Consider the following 22,787-nt stretch of genomic DNA (forward strand, 5'->3'; position numbering starts at 1 on the left):
ATTAAAAATTAATAATATTTTCAAACATGTGAATATTTAATGGAAGCAGCTATCAAATAAATATACTTAACCTTATAAGAAAGTAAAAGTAGGTCGCAAGCAATAGGTATCTTGCTGACATTTTGGAGGTTATTTCATCTGTCTGTCCTTCAAAAGTTCCATTCGCCAAAACCTTACAAAGTTTTAACTTTTGATGGACAGACAGATGAAATAACCTCCAAAATGTTAGCAAGTTGTGACAATATTAGGTTTTATTTTGCACATCTTTTAAAATGACTGCTGTTCTATTTGGTCTAGCTTCCCCAGCACACATGACAATGTTGGCCAAAAATTTTTCTTTCCATTTCTCCTGCAGAAATATCAAGCTGGGCATCTTATTACAACTCAGACCGACCTGGCTAAAATATAATAAATAAAATGAATGTTTTTAATTTAGGTGATAACTGTTAAGTATGAATTTTGTTTGTGGTCTACTGAAAAAAAAAAATTAGCAGAACTTTAGTGTAGATTTTTTTATTTAGATTTTGCACAAAACAAAACAGTCTGCCGTTTAACAATGTTTACAACAGGTACTCGCAGTACTCTTAGCAACACAAACAACTTTTCCTTGCTTGAAATAATTGTTAATTTTGATTGAGGAAAAACGTTCTTAAAACTCGCACACATCTTAAATTTTGCAGATAAATCCCGAAGTCGCTTGATTTCCTTGGGGTGGCGGCAAAATATTGCCTGTAAGCCGAGAGCCTACAACTGTGGCCACTGAAAATATCTGAAACAAGCTGGTTACAGGGATGCTACATACATATTTTTAAATTTGAAATTCCCTGACTTTTTCAGTCCATATGATTGTAGCCATACATGGTAACGTATTTGGAAAGTTCATAAATGGCAATTTTCAGCAGGACCATTTTTATTTGGTATGACATGTCCTTGCAGAATGTTCATCTTTTAGTATTAGTTAACTTAAGTACTATTAATGAGTGGTTTATTAATGTGCAATTATAGTTCAAGTAAAGCAAATTAATACTTGAATTTAAAAGAGCCCTTACATATTTCAAAGAAGTAATGGTAAAGCTGCTATTTTGCAAATTTTAAATAGTGGAGGTGACACTATTAAAGATATAAAATATTTGTAGAATATACAATATTTCTGAAATTTCAAAATTATTTTTTTACAATAGTGTTTTTTTTAATTCAAATTTAATTTTAAAACTATTTCAACAATATTCACAAATAATTAATATTTTTCTAATCAAGTTTTAACAGAGTAAAAAAAATCGCTATACGTTTTCTTAAACACAAAAAATTTCTATTTTAACAGCTTGGAGGTATGTGTTGGTTCTTGGTATGTATAGTAAATTCCAGAAATCATTTTTGATTTCCATAACTTTCCCAAGTTTACCCTGTCCACAGGAACGCTGTACTTAGCGCATGATAGTTAATTTTTACTGAAATTAACATAATTAGCTGATTCCTCTGAATGAATAAAACAATGTATTAATTCCTCAAAATTTCTTTCAAAATCTTGGGAGGGCAGGGTCTTGCAATGCTGCAAGCTTCGGGTCTTTAGTCTGTCTGGCAAGTAAATATACATTTTCGTATGGCAGATGTATGATTGTTGGAGAGCTTATATTGCTATTTTAAAAAGCTGTTGTACATGCATTTAAAAATTTTCATCACTGAATCTGAGCTGTAGTTCAATTAAACTTTTGCTGGTGAGATTCCAGGTTGGACCTTTGGTATGCGGAAGGCCAGCACCTTGTCTGTTTGCTGCCTGAAAATTTTAATAACAAGCTCATGATGCAGCTTTAGTAACAAGTGTGTGTAATGCTTACATTATAGCTGGTTATATCATTTTTGCAGGCATATTTGAAACCGTGTTTGGTTCTCCCATTTATTTTCCGTGAATACTTGTCTCAGCAATTTTAGTGATTGCCAAATGTGTGGTTAGGGCCATTTTTCTTTTGTACTCTTGCAGCATGGTGGGTACTATTGTAAACTTGATTTGCAGAAGCAATATCTGTTCATGCCCCTGTCTCTTCAATCATAGTACAAAATGGGACGGGCAATATTTCCCCCGGGTGAAATCTTGGCCAAAATTATTTTTGTTTTCACAAAAAAAAAATTCCAAACATTTAGACTTGCAAGTCCCAAAGGACAATTCATATATAGAAAATATTTCAACCATTCTTTTCAAGCATAGACACTAACTCAATTGTTTAGTGACATGAGGAAAATCAAGGTAAAGCATTGAAAAATTATAATTTAGAGAAATATATATATATTAAAAAAAACCGCTATGTAAGTGGATTAATAAGATGGCATATATCTTAAAGAATAGCACCCTTCCGACACTTAAAATTAAGCAGACAGGAATTTCAATTGGCACTGTATACGAGTGTGTCAGAGGACCATGTGGAAATGAGTGATATTAAAATTTTAAACATTCCAACCAAAATTATATAAAACATTGCAGGGTTTTACTTTTTTATTAAACAATTAGTTCATTGCAAGATTAGAAGTTTATATTGCAATTAAGAACATGTGTACATTATACTTCCCATAAAAAAAAAATTTGTGCTAGTTTTTGACATTAGACAATTAGGCCATAGGTAGCACATTTTCCTTGCTGAAATACACTAGTTTCAAGGAACTCCAGAACTTGCCATCTGTGCTTCTTTATATTGATTTGCAAATTCTGTTGGCTCTGCACCATACATCTAGAACCAAGCAAATTATTTATTTTTATATATATATATATATATATATATATATATATATATATATATATATATATATATATATATAGACACACACACACAGTGACATCTCATTAATACAAGCATGAGGGCATACACCTATCCCTCACTTACCACGTTTTCTAATTGCACGGATTCATTTAGCGTGATGTGAATTTTACTGCCTCAGTCTTGAATAGCATGTCTGTAAATTTCAGTTAGCACGAAATCTCTGCAGGCGAAAAAACAAAGTCGAGCATGACACCACGAAGTCTGTTTCAACTTCTGTAAACAACAGATGTGCTGTGGGATACAGTTATCCAAACAAGGGGGGAAAAGATGCGCGTGCAGGTTTGTCTACGCTATTGGCTGTTGTACAAACATCAGTTATGGCAAGTTAAATTGCGACTATGGAGTGTAAAGAACCAAATGTTTTTACGTCTGCCGCCGTGCCGCACCGTTGTTGCCTGGCCACAGACCGGGCCGTGAACTCAGTCTAGCCAGTGGCAGGGAATTCACTCAAACAAAAGCAATGTCTGCCCATTCAGCTGCCGAACGTACATATCACTCGTAATGCATCGTGTTCAAGTATTTGAGACAAAACTAGTATTACGGAGGGCAGTTTGTCATGAAGGGCACGCTTATGTTGGTCGAACTTTAATTTAAGCAAGTCAACTATGCACAATCGTACGAAATAAGGACTTTTACTAAAGGTTTTTATAAGTCTGATGCTGTTGGTTGTACTAGGGGGAATATATTTGACATTAGATATCGGAACAGAAATTAACATATGATTCACATGGAAAAGGTTGTTAAATGAATGTTGCAATGAAAAAAATAATCATTGGCCTGACAGGATTGGTGTGAACCAGGTGGTGATACGCAAATAAGCACTTTAATTTTTGAAAAATAAAATGTAACTATTCGGACAGTAATATTGGTTTCACTGTCAGTAAAGGATGGTTTGGAAAGGTACGCGACGTGAGTTGAAGGTCACGCCCGGGCGGGCAAGTCAGCCAGCCGAATGACGATAAAGTACATAACCACGTTTCTCCCGTCATGCGGAGTCATATTTGTCATACAAAGTGCGATGGGAGGCATATAAAGATCAATGGTGTGACATATTTATAGTTGAGTGTTATTCAACGCATTTACATTACGTAAAGTATATTTTCCTACACAATTTTGGAACACATTAAATAAATTAGCCTTGCTATTTATGGAAACTAATGCTTCAGAATACGCGATTTTGAATAACACAAGCATTTTTAGTAACAAATTAGTTGTGCTAAGTGAGGGATAGGTGTACTTCCCCATGTTGCTCATACACAATTCGTACAATATGAAAACAAAAACAAAATACATGCATTATACTACAATGTACTACAAAACTGCATAAAACATGGTTGGCCTACATAAAAGTTACACAAAATTATTTACAATTTTGAATGGCATGTTGCTATTGCTTATTACTTATCTACTAGATCATTGACAAGTTTTAGATTTTTAAAAAAATTTAACTATTTGGTTTGCTTCTCATTCATTTGTAAACATTTTGGACAAAGCCACACAATTGTTTCAGGGTCAGGATTGTAGTAATGTGTAAATTGGAGAAAATCTGTTAAACTCATCTAATAGGTACATATGTACCTCATTTCTTGTATGTATTCTTTCTTCAGTGTAGGTATATTTTCACTTTAAATTAAAGAAAATATAATGTATAGCCTACTAATATACCATCAATAATCAAGCCATTACCAATAATACATCACACGAGAAGTTTGAAATTATTTTTGATTAAGTTAATTCATCTTTTATTATATGGTTAAATAAGCATGTACAAAAAACAGAGGTGTTGGAAAAGTTTTATGAGAATTTACACATCAAACACACTACTTTTGTGTTTAATCTTAATTTTAGTTAGCCTTCTATAACTAGTAAATAAATATTACGAAACAAAAAAAACTTTTTATCAAATTAAAATAAAATGACACAAAACTAATGTGTACTGATAATTATCGTAGTACACATTAACAATGTAGGAGTGTAGGCTATCAAATATAGTTTACTCTGCAAGACTAAAGAGTCCGCATGCTGAATGCAATCGGCGAGCTATCAATATCGATAAAAAAAAAGTGCATACACTCTATACAGACATTATCACCAAACATGATGCCAACTAGCACTGGTTACATTTTCTTTTCATACATACTAGCTACACTGCAGTGACAGAACAGATAATTGAAAACATGTCTAAGAATTTTCACATCGGACAATTTCTTATGCAGGTCATTTACTAAACAATGGATTTCAACTTTTGAAAAAACGTTTCATATGAGAAATTAAGTTTTTAGCAACTTCAACATCAGGAATAACATTGTACATCTTATGGAGAAAATGGCAGGATTTAAACATTTCATCATATTTGATTGGAAATTGTATTGTGTGAGAAAGTCTTAAATGAGTTTTGTGTAAATAAAAATAAATTTTTACATAGTATAAAAGACGTGAATAGCAGGAAGAAAGTAATTTCCGTGATGTAATTTGAGGGAAAGTATGTATTGCATTACATTTAACAACACATAAATGGGACACAAAGAAAATGTCAATAATCACGGGAAACATAAATACTAGGCATGTGCGAGAAAGACTTTTTTGAATTCGAGACGAGATCGAGAAAGCAATTTAAAAATTCTCGAGAATCGAGTCGATCGAGAAATCTGTTCTTTAGTTAACAGGATAATATGATCCAAAAAAGTAAAACTCAATAATCTGACAAACATACATAATTATTCAATAATTTTATCAAGTATCCACAATTGCAATTACAACTTTACCTTTACACTCAACAGTTTATTTGCCTACTGTCGTATGTAAACATACGTTATTGACTCCATAGTCTATACAGTTTCCTTGAGCCATGGACGGTACTTGATCATGAAAGTCTGAACATTCACCTCTATCGATACGGACCGCAATTTAAACATCATGTTGCTTGTTATATACTGCTGGCCGTGTGTATAACCTAAGGCCATAAAACAAAATGCAATCGCGGAAGAATTCTGCAGTCATGTTTATATTTTTATTTTTTACCGTACCGTTTTACTTTGATACTTGATATTGATACCGAAAATGATTTATTTTTAACTTTAATGTTGGTTTTATTAACGGAAAATAATAATTTTCTTCTGTAATTTAATGTGATAACCACAGCACAATTCATTGTTTACGTTTACCGTTTCATGTAGTGACTTGTGAACGGAAGTTGTTCGTTTTTAACTTTTTAATAATTTATCGTGTATACTATCGTAACAAGTATATTTTATTTTATTCGATCTACGTTACGTTGAAGATATGTTAATTATTTCAACACGCAACGCAAAATGCTGCCTCAATATATTATATTACCTAACCTATTTCTTGTTTACAAAATTCTCGAAAATTCTGAGCCAAAAAAATTATCTCGAGACGAGATCGAGAAAATTTCTGTCTCGACTCGTTCTCCATGATGCCGAGACTCGCACATCACTAATAAATACAGTGAACACAAATACAGGGTTTTACTTTAATTCTTTGTATTATCATACAAAACTAGCTTTGGGCCACAATGGAACTTTGAATTACATATCAGGTATTTCGTAAAATAAAAAACAAATTAACACTGAACATCCTGTTCGTGTTGCCAGGGATTTAAACAGGTTTGTAATCACGAGGATTTTGGTCTGATATCGTATTGAGGTTTCACTGTATATTTTTAAATTGTTACCCTTTTTTCCAAGCCCATATGAGCAGTTACTTACATCACACGCAAACTGAAGTATCTTGCTGAGTGACACTTCTCGACGAGCCCTCTCCCCCCAGGATACTGTGTGTTTTTGGGGGTCAGAGTCACGGACCAAATTATATTCCAAGTACATCTGGAACATGTATTCCTGGGGAAAAAGAACACAATAAGTATAATAGGAAAACCAACATCATGGTTTGAAATTTCAAAGATTTAATGCTAAAACATTTCACGACCTAACTTTCACTTTAATGGCATAGTCTACATCCAGGCAATTAACATTAGAGTAAGACCAGAGTTGAGTATGTACAATAAATAATGACCTGTTCTTTATCCTGGGGTACACATTCCAAAAAGGATCAACAGAACATTCGTTTGTACAGATATGTTATTGTGATCTAAACAAGTAAGATCCCATCAAACTCATGCATCAACAATGTACCATTTACCTCTTTCAAGAGCCTGTGAACATCTCCAAAATAAGGGTGAGTTCTGCTTCCACCTTCCACAATGTCTAGTTGAGTCAGGTAGCTCCACATCAGTTCTAAATAACAAATCACAGATGCTAACTTAAAAAACAAACTACAGACTTTATTAAATAAGCTCTAGTACATTTCAATTTCTATCAAAGCACATTCTTTAAGTTTCTAACTAAAATTTGACTGTCCACATTTATTTGTGTACATGAAACAAAGCATGTCGTAAAATTATCCACTAACTTGAGGTTATAACATTACACACAGCTTCTCTCAGACTTAAACTACATGAGTAAGGAATAGTGTCTTGACAAACTATTTCATATATTGTTTTCTAAAACTTCAAAATGAGTTTTGTCATCATTGAGTAAGCTGTTGTTCAAGGGGGCGTACGGGAAAAACATTAGCAGGAAAATGTTATGAGCAGAGAATATTAATTTAGTACTTGTCAGTGTTCTAACTTTTTACCAATTGACTCATCAAGCTATGTAAATAAATTTAAATTTAAAATGACATGGATACACTCGAAGCTCAAGTTTGCTTAACCAAGCACACAATTTTTCAACTTCATCGTGCTTCCAGCTTTTATATTATTTGTCTTTAAAGACACTGCCCCATTTTTGTAAAACGATTCACGATTCATGATAAGTGTAATCCAGAGGTGGATCCAGTGATGACTTGAGGGAAGGGTTGCATTTTAATTGAAAGAAAAACAATAGTTAAACATTTTCTAAATGTGAATGACACCTGTTTGCATACCGTACACAGAAAAAGGAATCATGATAAGTGTTTACCAAAAAATATTCTACACTTATTACATTTTTAACCTCATAATCAGTTTTATATTGACTTAAAGACACAAGCCGTCCTTGCCTGCCGGCTGCAATGCCATCCCTCTGGACCGGGGGTCTTACTTCATTTCCTTGTATGTAATCAGCGAACATACTTTATATGTTTTTTTTTATAAAAATATATAATGCTTAGAACAAAATTAATTACTTTAGTTACTTATAAAGATTAGATAGGTAGTACTGCTATAAAAAAATTGGGAAAAAAGTATTTCTTTTGGGTCTCAATATACGTTTTTTAAGGCGTAAATATCATTTTTGTAACAAAAATTACCCCACTTTACCCTACATTAAAAGAAATACTGCAAGTATTCTCAATACTTACAGCTGTTATCAGATCCTACATTAAAAAGATTAATTAAGCTACAAAATAACTACAGTAATTCTAAAACTGCAAAACCACAATACCTTCATCCACTATCCCGCCATTCATGAAAATGAGAGACAGGACGATCATAAGCAAAATTTGGTCCTTCTGTTCATCCTGCAACCACACAATGTTGCCTAATTGCGAGTTGTATGGAAGCTGGTTAATCAGTATGTAATATTTGGCACTTTCGTGGCCAACCTCCACCAGCTTAATGCCGTACACCTGCAAACAAACTCAAAATAATCATTGTTGTCACAAAACATGGGATTATTTAACATACAAGTCTATTTATCATTTCTGGTAGCTATCCAAGTACAATCCCGCATTCATTGATTCAGCTCACTCTGTAATCTAAACTGATCAAGCCGCTCATGTTCAAGATTTTTCAAGGGAATTTGGACGTTTGTTGACCTTAACACAAGCACTAGTATATTTTTTTCTTGCCAGAGAGCGGATTAGTACAACTTGTGTTAAATACAACTGTACAGTATATTAATTTTTCTTTGATATTTCAATTAAAACTATACTGATGTTAGCTATTCCTGCACGGCCATGGTACCAAACGTGCCGGATTAAAGAGCATTTACTGTACAGCAAAATTCATTCAATATTTTTGTTACAACCACTTCTGAAAAATGTTAATGAAGAGCAAGCTCCTACCATTAAATGTAAACAGGTTTCTTTAATATTCATAGTAATACCTTCCTAGAAAACAACCATTCATCATTCTCTTAATTTAATTTAGGAGAACACCATTCACTGAAAACATGTCGCTAGTATGCGTGATATAATCTGAACCAACAATAGCAGCCAACCAAATGTTTCATGTTATCTACCAACAGCAGTTGAAGTGATTGCTTGGGTACAGTGATGTCCCAGTGATGTCACGTTTGCTCAGTCGGCCGAGCTGATCTGAGCTCACAACACAAAATATTCTATTACTGTATGTGTAACCATTTGAATCCAAACACTAACATTGCAGCAATCTACAATATTTCAGATGACCCTAGTACTGTTATAGGAAGGTGATTTAAGTAACCATGAAAAACAAATATTCACCACCACCAGTATTATAATAAATTTCCTCTGCTCTTGGGCTCACACTCAGTGGTAAGCATCAACATATGTTTATCTTGCTTTAATCCATAACTTTTTCAAACATAGTTGTACATATTAAACTTTTTTGCAGTTATATAGTATAACTCCTTTAGGTAAAATTAATTCTGTCCATCTTAATAATTTTTTTTGTATATAATGTTGAATTTGTTGCACACAAAAATATTTCCACAGCTTCAAGCTTTAGAGGAAAAAATAAACAATTCCAGCGGGCAATATTTCTACTGAAATAAGAACACTGCTGTAGTCAACCTAGAGAGCTATGTCCTAATTTGCTAACCTGCTACTTTTTATGAATGGCATTCTAGATCTATAAACACAAACTTTAAATTAATAAGAATTCTCAATAGCAAGCATGAGAACTTCAAAAATTTTTCAAAATTTACATTTTTGACTAAAAAAAAGGAAGAGAGATCGTTGACATTTCAGCAATAGAAACTCACGTTAACTAGAATTTTGGCAGCATTACTCAAGAGATCTTTAAACTTCTTGTTCCCAACTTTGCCAACCACCTCTAAGATATCAGCTCTCTTAATACCACGTTTGGTCTGCGCTTGGGTCAGCAAGTAATGTACTACGTTGTTGACAGCATTCTCAGGTAGTTCTTGTGTCTGCGGCTCTTGTGACTGCTGAGAGCGTGAAGTGGCCTGAGAACGAGATGCCATTGGTTGAGGAAGCCCATCTGTGAAATAAGACATTCCAAAATGTAGCCTAAGCACTCATTATGCACACCACTAGCTGTGATATTTAAATAAGTAAAACCACCAAATAAAAGCCTGATATTAAATAAAAATTTTGATTACTTTAAAACAATAGAGGCTAAAATAATTATCACCCATGTTAAGCATCAATGAAATCCATCATTTTAGAATGTGGATATGACAGTATCAATTACCAAGGTCACATTGCTTGTAACACAGACAGACATTTAAGTACTATCACAACAATTATTGAATGAGGTTTTAGCTTGGACGAAGGTAATTAGTTCAAACATTCAAATTCCTTGGTGGGTAGCATAATGGCCACAAATAGGCCTCCCTCCAGGAGATATGACGATGTCAGATTAGTAACTTACAGCATCTATAGAAAATGCATGACATTTTTTTTTTGGAAACAGACATAGTTTAGGTTATAACCAATATAACAAAAATATTAGAAATAACATTTAAAAAATGCTAATCCCAGACAGCCTGACATATGTAAGTATTTTTAATATGTGAGAAATTAACACCAAACTCTTACCTATTTCAATCACTAACCATTTTATGACACCCCAAGCAGTATTAAAATATTGAAATGGCCATTATTATTAAAATTTTGTTAAAACGCCATACATGAGATGTGTAAATTAAGTAATGCAACTGATTTTTTTCTTAGAATAGAATTACAATTCAATTGTCTCTCTCAAAATAACTTCCTTCAGAAGCCATACTCCAATGCTCAGAGCAGGGCTGGAACTCTGATACTGGAATGGCCTTGAAGTGGTAGGTTACAGCCATTAGAACGTTTTCGAGTGTCAAAAATGACGACCCTTGAGGTAATTTTTCAATCTCGAGAAGAGGAATGAAGAAGCTAAGGAGTCACAGGAATGTTTTTACTAGCCACAAAAAAAAAACTGTATCAGCAAGACCAAGTGCTAAACCTGACCAGCACATTGTTGTTCAAAATTGATGTCACTCATTTTTAAAACGCACTAAAAAAAAATTGCTATGGACAACCAAATGACATTAGCGAGTTCAAACTTGTACTGAAGCCGTATATATGTTGACCTGCCACCCCTCCAAGTCCCACGTCCCAAGTGTTGCCAGATGGAACGCTACCTTACCAGTCCCATTATTTAATGTGTACACACCTATTATATAACAATTAAAAATTTCTGCATGCATACTGATACAACCATCCTTTCTATTGTGGCTGCATTTGCAAAGGGACGTAGGGATGTTTGTACTGTGAATGCATCCATATGTATTTAAAAAGAGAAAAAATTATAATCCTGCTGCCATCTTCACAAAAACTAAAGACTACATCACTTCTCAATAGATCACAGCCTATCATTTCTAAGCTATCTAATTTATATAAAAACTTGCAACGTAAAACAACTGTTTAGTTGTTACTGCATCCATTATGTATGTTTTACCCGCACAAGATGTAGCACAAAACTATTGGACAAGTTATGTTCAACAAAAATACTATTAAACAAATTAAATTCGCAAAACAACAAATATTTCAGAGAAATTTTACTGGTTCAAAGCTTATACAGGAGTGATAGAATTCCGAAAATGGTATTTTATAATAGTGTTCATTAATGCAATAATACTAAAAAGTTGGATAACATCAGGGTTGGAAAAAAACTGATTTTTTTAAACCAAACAACTTGTTTTTTTGTTTAAACCAGGTTCCTTTGGTTTTAAGTCAGTTTTTTTAGTTTAAACCAGCTTTTTTTTAAATTACTATAACTATTTTTGCTCTCAGCATATTCAAATTAAAACCATACGACATCCCTCTGTCTGCCACCCACGGTGAACCAGAAAAGTTGTAACATCAAACAACTGAAGTTCAGCAAATCTGGACATCTGACTGGGACTTAACCATAGAAAGGGTATTTCTCCAAAGGAGGAGGATTCTACATAGAATGGGTGTTTCCCACATAATGGGGATTTACTGTCCAGTCAGTGATTTCCCACAGAATAGAAATTTTTTGTAATAAATTTATTTATTTCTTTTTTTTTTTACACTCTGTCTACAATTCACTAAAGAATTTAATTTTACAGGAGTATTTAGCTGGGTATAGTTTACAACTTATTCAAATAATTTAAATGATAAAATCTTTATTATTATTTTGTTCCTGTGAATCACAAGAAACATTAATGAGCTACTTTTATTGCAATCAGAGTGGAATCAGACCTTTCATTAAAAAAAAATAATTAATTCTATTTAAAAATTAATTAATTTAAAAAAAAATGTTTTTTGTTATAAAAACCACTTGGTTTAAATCTGGATCATAACATTCTAAGTGTTTCCAATTCATAAGAAAGATGTTATATTCCAGGAGTATATTTATATTAAGGTGCATTGGCACCTAATTCAGAATTGCGAAGCTTACTTTGCTCTTACTCTGAAAAAATAAAACTTAACATAAAACAATATACAGCGGAAAATAAGTCCAAATTAAAAAATGCACAGTAACACCCATAATGCCCATTCAAAAATGTCAGGGAAACTGAGACGGATCATGTACATGAAGACAGATCTCCTGAAACATTTCAGTATCGCATCTGCTGCTTCCACAATGCACGGAAACATACCAAACGGCAACCAAATAGTTTGCACTTCAAGGTTACGAAATATTAATTTAATTTAAATTTATTATTATGTTTTGAGACCACATCAAGGACAATATTTCCATATAAAATAAAAATAAACGTAATAGTAGAACACTAGAACTTCTTGTACTTGAAACAATTTTTAATGTATATACAACATAAACAAACACAGCTACTGATACAGACACATACTCTTCAGAGCAATGAAAATGGAATAGCTCAGCAATGTCGAGCTAATTCATATGGGTCTGTTTCTATCTGCATGCTATTGTAGAAAAACTTATCCGTGTGATCCGTCTCGGTTTACTTACATAATCCATCTCTGTTTCTTTTCACTAACAACATGCCTTATTTCCAGAATTTTAAATTCATTATATCCTAAAATAAGGAACTTAATTTTTTTTTTCCAAAATTTATTTTAAAAAAAATAATTAAAAATAATTATTTAGTACTAAGGCATAAAACCTGGTTAGAATGCACAGTAAAAAACTAGCATATGCCCTGGTATTACAACAATTAAAACTATGTTCTTCATACTTAGATAGGTAATCGAAAGATAAGAGTTCATGAATGGATGTGGCATGAATGTATTCATTTGCCCCCCCCCCCCCCTTCTTTTTTTGCACATACCTCCCCAATAAAGCGGGAAGGGGGGGGGGGGGGGTTGGGGGGCTCTCCCACGGAAAAATTGTGCTATTTAAGCATTTTCCATACCTACATGTAACAGTTTCTGTGCTACTGTAACTTCCATGCATGAACCCACTATGCCCATAAAGTAGTCCGTATAATCACTAGACTTGTTAATTAAATTGTCATCATTAATTTTTTTTAAAGATTCAAATTCAACTTGCGAGACCTTTTTGCAGCAAAGATTTTGATGGTATCATCATAGCAAATAGAGGATGCTCTCTTGTGTTCTATGGAAATAATTCTCAAATTCGACAGTCTGTCTTGCCTCATACTATTTCTTAAATAATTTTTTTACAATTTTCAATTTGCTGAAACTTCTTTCGCCTGAAGAAACTGTTACAGGAAGAGTAAGAAATATCTTAAAAGGGCTGTGGTCAGGTTAGGATATCCTTCTCCAAGTCGGTGTTCGTGAATGAGCTTCAAGAGGGTCGCTGCAGATGCTGTTTTCATAGTGTCATCAACTGCCAAGGCGTGATGTTTAAAACTTTCCATTTCTAGAACTATTTCTTCTCCATTGGTGTCATCTTTGTATGTTTCAAACAACCATTTGGCTGCAGTCTTCAAATCTTTAACTTCCATTTTGTAGATGTTATTCCCATTTAAAAAGCTAAACTTGTCATGAATTGCTTGAAGAGCCTGAAACCGGGATTTTAAGGCATTTACTTACTATTCCATCAATGATCTCTGACAAAGCTATTCTAAACAGATTGTGCTCTGATAAGTTGGAAATTTCATACAGAAAAAATTTCCAAAAAATTTTTAGGTTTTGAAATAGACACCCACCTCAAACTGGCAGATTCGGTAAATATGTAGAGTAACGGTAACTGCGAAAAAAAATGCTAAAAATCTGAAAATACTTTCATTCTATGCTCTTTCACGTCCTCTTTTCATTAAAACCGGCGGAGATAAGAAATTCCAAATACTTTAGGAGATATTGAATTTTTTAATTTTGCAATACAGTCCTGTGCTATCATTCCACTGTGACCATTTTTGTTATTTTGCCGTGTGTTCGTGAATGCGTAATTAAATAAAATGGTCGATTAGGTCAGGTCAGTTACATTATTAATACTTTCAAAATAAGCAGACATTACAAATAATGAGGATTAATTTTAATGGCTGTTTAGTTTTAAAATATTTATAATGTAACTGACTTGAACAAACAAAAAACCGGGACAAAGGATGAACAGTAGGAACAAAAATGGTTGATTAAGTCAGGTCATTTACATTATAAATACTTTAAAAATAAACTGACATTAAAAATAATATGAATTAATTTTAATGGTTGTTCAGTTTTAAAGTATTTATAATGTAGCTGACCTGACCTAACCTAACAAACCAGGACAAAGGATGAACATTAGGAACTCACGTTAATTTTTTTTTTTACTTATTACTTGCGCAACAATATCAAAATAACAAATAAAACATTAAAATTTGAAAGGTTAAAAACTCACCTAAGTTAGAGGCGGGTACAATTCCCTTTGCCATTAATAGAAAGTGATATAGTCGTTCAACTACGTCGCGAAAAAAAAAATTCATACTCGTAAACAAGCAACAATACTTAACGCCGCATGAATGCACAGGTATTGTGATGAAAATTAAAAATTCGGTATTTCCTAAAGTATTTGGAATTTCATATCTCCGCCGGGTTTAATGAAAAGAGGAAGTAAAAGAGCACAGAATAAAAGTATTTTCGGAATATTAATTTTTTTTTTTAACAAATATCGCCCAAATATGATAATTAAAAAATTCGATATCTCCTAAAGTATTTGGAATTTCTTATCTCCGCCGGTTTTAATGACAAGAGGAAGTGAAAGAGCATAGAATGAAAGTATTTTCAGATTTTTAGCATTTTTTTTTCGCAAATACCGTTACTCTACATATTTACCGCAGATGCATATTCCCAATACGATAAATTAAACCAAAATATAAATTTATGGTTTATTATTGTGGTTAAATACAATATTGTGCACAATTTTATTTTCTTATTTTAATATATTATATAAATTTGACATGTATCACACGCCAGTAACGAAGTCGAACTATATAAAAATAAATAAATAATGATATTTAAACTAAATACAAACTTACCTACAACTACAATAACTCTTCCCTCCAAAACACAATAACAACAAAGATAACATTATAACGTAACAGAGAGGTGAGACAGAATCTAAATACAAACATAGAGTGTGAAAAGGTCTAGGACTGAAGAAATTAGAAATTAGTTTTCAGGAGATGAAATTAAAGACATTATTCGTTTGGGATTTGCACACTCAGAAGATATAAATAAATGGTGGTTACAAACTTCTTATAACGAATTTTTAAGAAATAATTGAATGAGAATTATATAGCCTGATCCAACCTGCCCAAGTGACAACTCATGGCAATTAGGTCAAAAACAAACCATGCTCAAAGAAAAAAATTCAAAAATGAACTTCATCCACATAATTTCGGCAGGGCTAATAACAGCAAATAATTCTGGAACTTAACTCACAGACTCTGTAAAAAATAATAAGATACCTACACATTATTGTTTTCTGCAAAGCATGCGGAATTAAGAATAAAATGCAAGAATGTACATATTCCCTGGAATAATATTTATAAAAGGTTTTGTAATTAATTGTACACACTTGCCACCTACCGATTAACTCACTACAAGCGAGGTAGTTATTTCGGGGGAGGAGGCGTGGCCATAGCTGTGCGCAAGAGTAATAGGTCGGTATTCAAAGACACAATAGAAAGGGTTTAGGTAATGAATATGCTACACCTGTACCCTAAAAATATTCCTAGTGCACAATAAGACACTGCCATTTCATTATTTTTTTGGCAACCAATATTGATTTCCTGTCTGATGCCATTCTGTTACCAAAATAATGCTAATGCGTAAAGCAGACTTTTTCGCTGATTTCGTTTAAATTGCTGAATCGCATCTGTTGCCATTAACTCGTATAAAGTCATTTTAATAATAATCGTTGATACCTACCAAACATATTGGTGTGCCAAATGAAATTTTATGATAGTGAAACAATTCTGAAAATTATTTTGTACACATTCATGGTAATAACAAGAAATAATCGCAATTTTAAAACAAATTGAGCAAATTTAAATTACACAATTTAAATTGCACTATAGTGCTGCTATCTGTATAATACATGACATAGACAATTTATCGATGCTTTTCAAATGACTCGTAGAATGCATTGAAATCAGTTTTTTGGCCTAATGCAGGACACGGTAATGCTTATTCGCTATTTTAACTTACCGTCGCCCGGTTTCTCGTGTTCGAGAAACGGCGGTGTTCCTAGCGGGAAGGCTGTTCTGTTGCGGGGAAACGTGTCCGGGAGGACGCAAGGCTAACGCAGGGGATAGTCACGAGGTGGGTCGTGAGGTTCGAAAGCCCCTGTGTGGCCCACAAGGAACTGAGGCAGTGGTGATGATGCTAGGGATCCCTAATGCTTGTTGCCCCACTGGCCCTACACAGCATAGGACGCTGATCCCTAGCTGGATGGGTGAGGTTTTAGAAATAATGTACACGATTTTGCAGTCGTTCACACGTCTCGCACAGAGGGTGCGGAGTGGGCTTTAATTACGTTGGTAAACTACACAGCACTTACAGTCACACGAATTCCCTAATACAAAATACATTGTCCATTACACACTATGCGCTCTGACGCGCCATCACTGACATTATGCCCTCACGCCAGTTACAGCTGAGGGAGAGTGTTCGATTAGAGTCGGCTTATCCCGTAATTGGTAAGCTGCGACACGCGGGCCCACCTGTGTGGACCGCGGCTCGCTATTAAATTAAGACCACATCTACGCTTGGATGTAACTAGTGCCTGTGCACTAAGCAATTAAGTAAAGTTCTGAGGTAGCGGGAGTCGGCCCGTGCCGTATATTGCACGGCCCCATGTAATGCGTTGTGTGGGGCGTGTTAAATTGATGCAGCTGGGTTAGGCCCTACACTGGAAAAGGACCGATGCACACACGGGGAGTATTTAAGAAAAGGTTTCGGTTGTGACTATAATTACCAGATTGAAGTTCGATGAATGCGAAAGATGATGGCTCCCCGTGGGACGTGCGTCTGTCCCGGTCTGCGAGTCGCGCTGTACTGGTATCTGGCCCTGACGCGAGGGGAGGGATGAGCTCCCTGTCGCGTCAGAGTTTCCTAAGTTCCGTTATTCGTAAAAATCTATATAATTAACTAAATTTAAGTGGCTCTAAATTCACATAATAAAACTTAATGATAATTTAATATCTATATATGTTTTAGAAATGACATTTAATGAGTTTGTTTAAAATAAGTTTGAATATTAGAGTCAAGCTGGAGACTGTCTGTTTCTTGATAACTACTCCAGTGGCGAATGATAATGCTAATTTGGGGCGGTTTGAGTTACGTCACATATTTCACTACTGAATTTAGGCTGAAGGCCGCAAGGGTTGCACTCACAGCTGTTTTAGTAGAAAGCTACACGTGAGTGACCCGGGCACTCCTACGTCGCACTTGTGTTGCATGATGTTACTAATTCAATGTGGCGGGTCCGTTAATGTTTGGTGAATTTACTGTTTACCTGGCTTGGTTTGTCTTGCCAATTAATGAAGTGGCGTTGAAATACCTAAGTACCGCGGCGCTCGCCTGACTCGGGTGGGCCATGGCTAGGGGCGCGTTCTGTTAGCGGGGTTGGATACTGGCGGTTGCAGGTCGGGCTTTAGGGTGGCCTTCGGTCGGACGACGTCAACCTGAATGTCTTGAAAAATTGCCCTTACACACTCAGAATGCCAGTTCCCCTAGGTCCCTTATTTGTAAGCAGTTTTCATCAACCTCGCGGTTAATAAACATAAAGTAAAATTAATTTCAATGTAAGCCTCACCAGGTATGACAGTCGTTAAGGCCAGGCTAAACACACATTTTACACCATCCTTTCTGTTCAGGATGTAGACAAAATTAATATCAAACACCTGGAATTGAACAGCAAGTGCTCAACAGCTAATGATAGACTTGTTTACAACCATCAGTTGATTTGGAACCATTACATTCATGTTTATTTTGAGCCAATACATGACACAGATAGATTAAAAGTTATGCCATATATCATTGATACCGCAGTAAATAAAGGAGGCAATACAGGATTTTAACTGGATGTAGCTCATAACAGGTGGTTATACCAATTCCCATTTTACATAATTTCTAATGATAAAAACACAGACATGCACAATCAAGGATTATAAACATGCCGACAGGCTAGGTTTAAAAATTATAAAACAAATAATATCCATGACACAATGGAAATAAATATCACAAAAAGTGACATTCACGAAGCTTCGATAGCTGAGTTGAGACTAAATTTCAAAATAGCAAAACCATTTGCATTCTAAAAATTAGGTTATGTAAGTAGTATGATTTAGTATGTTCGGGAACAATGTATTTCATATATAGCTACGAGTTTGTGGTGGAGCCTTGTGGTGGCTTGTCAATCGTCCATTCGGCCATGTTCGGAGGCTACGAAACTACATGGCTCTAACTGTCTTTGACTACATTCAGCTGCGAGAGTTAATTTATCGCATGCAAAAGGCATAGTAATATACTTAGTGATATTTTTTTGTTAAGTTCAACCTGATATAAAATATTATTTGTGATGTTATGGTAGCAGAAATTCACTAACGAAACGAAATTCCGAATAAATTTGCTTGTCTTATAACACACACATACACACACACACACACACACACACACACATATATATATATATATATATATATATATCCTATATATTGCTATGCCTTGAAAGCAGCTGGGAAACATTGACATGCAAGACGAACTTCCTTCTCTTTGATGTCTAGCGAAGCCCTCCTTTTCTTGCGATCGTGAGGAGCATCCCACATTCCACATAAAAAAATAAATATTATATATACCTCTGCCGTCGTCTGGGTTCTCATATTCGATATCCGGTGTGGTTCCTAGCGGAAAGGCTGGTTTTTTAATGAAAGTGTGTCCGGGAGGACGCCAGGCTAGCTCTGTGTCTAACCACGAGTTGGGTCGTTGGGTGCGAATGCCCCTGCGTGGCCCACTAGGACCGGCGGCGGTGGACGTTGTCGTAGGAGTCCCTGGCTATTGGCACGTTACGGACCCTACACAGCATAACACGCAGATTCCAAACTGGGTTAGGGGAAGTTCACACAATAACGTACACGGGTTCGGTTTTGCACTGTCATATACACATCGCGCACGGAGTGTGCGGAGTGGATGTTTAATTAATCGAACAGTTACAGTTGCAGGTTACAGTTACACGATGCACACTAAATTACCCTACAAAAATTACACTAAATTGACACTGGGCGCGCTGATGCGCTGTCACTAATATTAAACCCTCACACCAGTCGAGGTTGAGGGGAGAGGTCGATTGGGGGCGGCTAATCCCGTAAATTGCGAAACAGCGATACCCGGGTCCACCTGTGTGGGCAGCGGTTCGCTATTAAATTTATTGCAAGTCTTTACGTCATTGTTGCCAGTGCCTGTGCACGGGCGATTATCCAAAAGTCTTTGGTGGCGGGAGTCGGCCTGTGCCGTATGCTGCACTGCCCTGTGTAATGCTTTGTGCAGGGAGTTTAAGTTTAAGCGGCTGGGTTAGGCCATACACCGTAAAATGGACCAGGTGCGCACAGGGAGTTTAATCACAAAAGAGGTTTGAAGAATGACTATAATTACCAGTAGTGAATTTCGGTGAAGACTAAAGATGAGGACTCCCCGTGGGACGCACGTCCGCCCCGGTCCGCGAGTCGCTCGGTACTGGCGTCTGGCCTGGTGCGAGGGGAGGCCTCAGCATTCTCTCGCGCCAAGGTTTTTAAAGTTCCGTTATTCGGAAATTATTAAATTAACAATAGATAGAAAGTGGCTCTAAATTCATACATAAAATAATAAAGATTAACCTAATTTACAGATACTCTCTAAGAATTAGATTTAACAAGTTTTCATTAGTTAAGTTTGAATGACTGCTCCAGTGGCGAGTTATACACAAAAAATGGGGAGGTCATAATTACTATACACAATACTCTAATTAATTTAGGCAGAAGGCTGCAAGGGGAGCACTCACAAATGTATTGATGTAAATCCACACTTGAGTGACCCTGGCACTCCTACGTCGCACTTTCCTTAAACGGGGTTTTTAATAAAAAGTGACTGTACCATTAAATTGTGTTCGATTTATAATTAACTGGGTTCGAGGTGGCTGGTTAATTAGGGCATGGTCTTTGATTCTACCTGTTGTTCCAGTGCTCGCCTGACTCGGGTGGGCCATGGCTAGGGGTGCGTTCCATTAGCGGGGTCGGATCTTTGAATATATATACTGTATAGAAGTCGCCAGCCCAGGTTAAAATTTCTAATACGGTTTTGAGGTAGTTGGTTAATTCACCGCTGCAATCGCCACCATCTCTAGGGCATCAACTTGTGGTGGTCCCTAGCGGAGAACTGTCGAACTCTTCAAACACCCCTTCCCCCTCCCGTTGAACGACGTTGAGCTGCAGTGAATGATGGATGAGGGGTGCGGGGAATGACAGCGGGCGACAGCGCTGCGCTCTAACGTGTAAATAACAACTAAGACGATACAGGGCGTTACGGCAGCGCACTGCAGCGGTGAAGTTCCCAGGCTGCTCATCATACGATTCTGAAAAACGTAGAGTAAATCCTATCCACTCGCGACTTCTATACAGTATATATATTCAAAGGTCGGATACTGGTGGTTGCAGGTTGGGCTTTGGGGTGGCCTTCGGCCGGACGACGTCACCTCAACACAATCATCGAGACATTTGTTGGTAAAAATACGGACTACTTACTTGCAATCAGCTTACTTTATTTTTGAATGTATTTCCTTTTTCACGAATTTTTTTTTAAATTTAAAATGTGCTTCCTTTTTGATGATGAATGAGCATCGATAAGTCTTTACTCAGGACATGATAGGCCTCTTGGTTCGGAGATAACTTGTTAATATAGCTGACACAATGATTTTTATTTTTATTTTTGTCACATTAACTGAACATGGCCTGTTTAACATGTTGGCCGCATTTCGGTGAATAATACCTATTGGTTCGGAGATTCTTGGAATATGCGAATACTTTTGTATATGAAATATTAAAAATATTCTTCCGAGTATCCATGAAATATATCTCTTGGCTACTGAGACTATGAGTTTGACTACTTACTGGATATGCCTGGCTACAAACTGGATATGTCTTACCACATATTGTATGTGCATTCCTGGACACTGAATAGACATGCCTGGCCACCGAAAAGATGCGTCTTGCCACCTATTGGATGTGCCTGACCATCGAATATATTCCTGGTTATGGACTGAATGTACCTACCGACTGGATGTGCTTGGCCGCCGATTATGTGTCTGGCTACTGAATAGACATGCCTTGTTAATAGACTGGCATGTATAACTGGCCTGAAAACCAATGTCAAAGCATGCTAAAGATTGGCTTTGACTTCTAAGAAGACTGTAGAAATCGAAAAATGCTAGTTATTTCCTAATTTGTAATTGTACTATTTATGTAATCCATTTTTAATTTTAATTTATTTATTTTTGCTTTATTTCTCTAACCTGTCACTTTTGAGGTTATTTTAATTAAATGAGTAAGGGCAGATTTCACCATCGCCGGTTAAGGAGTTTATACATTGGTTAAGAACACTTAAACATCGTTTAGTTGTGAATTATATTTCACCAAAAGTTAAACAGTGTTTAAGTTCGTTAACAGTTGTTTAACATTAACCGCCCAAATTCGGGCGGTTAAGTCTTAAACAGTTGTTTTAAAGAGGAGTTGTGTCTCGTAATGGCCGCGCGAATGTACGATTTAATTTTTGAAGAGGATGATGATAATGTGCGAAGAAGGCCTAGATGGGTTCAAGAAAGATCAAACTATCTGGACGATTATGATGATGTTGACTTTGTCAAGCATTATTTTAATTAAAGGTTTTTTAAAGTGTTGTTTTAGAAGTATAGGTATATATATATATATATACATATTAATTTGAAAGCAGTATCAAGTTTATATCTTAAATAACTTCTAATTGAGTAGTATTTCTTCACTTTCTAGGTTATATTTTCGGCAAAAAAATATAACAATAATTTTTACTACATACCCAAATACCTTGCTACATACCTGTTTTAAATATCTCCAACTTTTCCTTTGCAGCTACCTTTCTCGTTTGTCTTTTTAAATTCTCGTAGCACGCCTTCAAAGCATCACTACAGCGATTGGTGGAAGGGCTTGAAGCATTGAATATCTTCGTCACAATTTCCCAAGATTTATTTTATTCTTTATTTGTAACGGCATCCGTTTTTTTATTTTCTATTGTACTCGCGTGTTCTTGAACCAATTCAACTAGCAGTTCCTTTTCATACGAAGTAAAATTAACAGAACGTTTGCGTCTCTCACCCATGTTTCA

The 22,787-nt window shown here is 35.4% G+C and overlaps 1 protein-coding gene across 5 annotated transcripts; it reads right to left on the minus strand.

Annotated features, from left to right (window-relative positions):
* Positions 1-497: 497 nt before the first annotated feature.
* Positions 498-16,035, minus strand: LOC134534751 (non-structural maintenance of chromosomes element 3 homolog). 5 transcript variants are annotated; one of them, XM_063373277.1, is made up of 6 exons: positions 15,987-16,035; positions 9,776-10,014; positions 8,255-8,438; positions 6,972-7,066; positions 6,539-6,670; positions 498-2,720 (listed from the first exon to the last, which is right to left on the minus strand). In XM_063373277.1, exons 2-6 carry the CDS (start codon positions 9,995-9,997, stop codon positions 2,646-2,648), a joined length of 708 nt encoding a protein of 235 aa, XP_063229347.1. In that variant the 5' UTR covers positions 9,998-10,014; positions 15,987-16,035; the 3' UTR covers positions 498-2,645. The 5 variants fall into 5 exon arrangements, with proteins under 5 accessions (XP_063229347.1, XP_063229345.1, XP_063229346.1 ...); XM_063373275.1 differs by having other exon boundaries at positions 15,870-16,012; XM_063373276.1 differs by lacking the exon at positions 15,987-16,035 and adding an exon at positions 15,434-15,521.
* Between the last annotated feature and the right edge of the window lie 6,752 nt (positions 16,036-22,787).

This window comes from Bacillus rossius, chromosome 8 (genome assembly GCF_032445375.1).
Source record: "Bacillus rossius redtenbacheri isolate Brsri chromosome 8, Brsri_v3, whole genome shotgun sequence".
Lineage (NCBI taxonomy): Eukaryota > Metazoa > Arthropoda > Insecta > Phasmatodea > Bacillidae > Bacillus > Bacillus rossius.

Excerpts from the sequence above, each read along its gene's own strand:
- LOC134534751 (XM_063373273.1), bottom strand. The coding sequence starts at position 14,881 with ATGAATTTTTTTTTTCGCGACGTAGTTGAACGACTATATCACTTTCTA. Across the intron at positions 7,067-8,254 it reads TGGCGGGATAGTGGATGAAG|AACTGATGTGGAGCTACCTG; the intron begins GTATTGTGGTTT and ends TTTGTTATTTAG. Across the intron at positions 6,671-6,971 it reads TTCACAGGCTCTTGAAAGAG|GAATACATGTTCCAGATGTA; the intron begins GTAAATGGTACA and ends CTTTTTCCCCAG.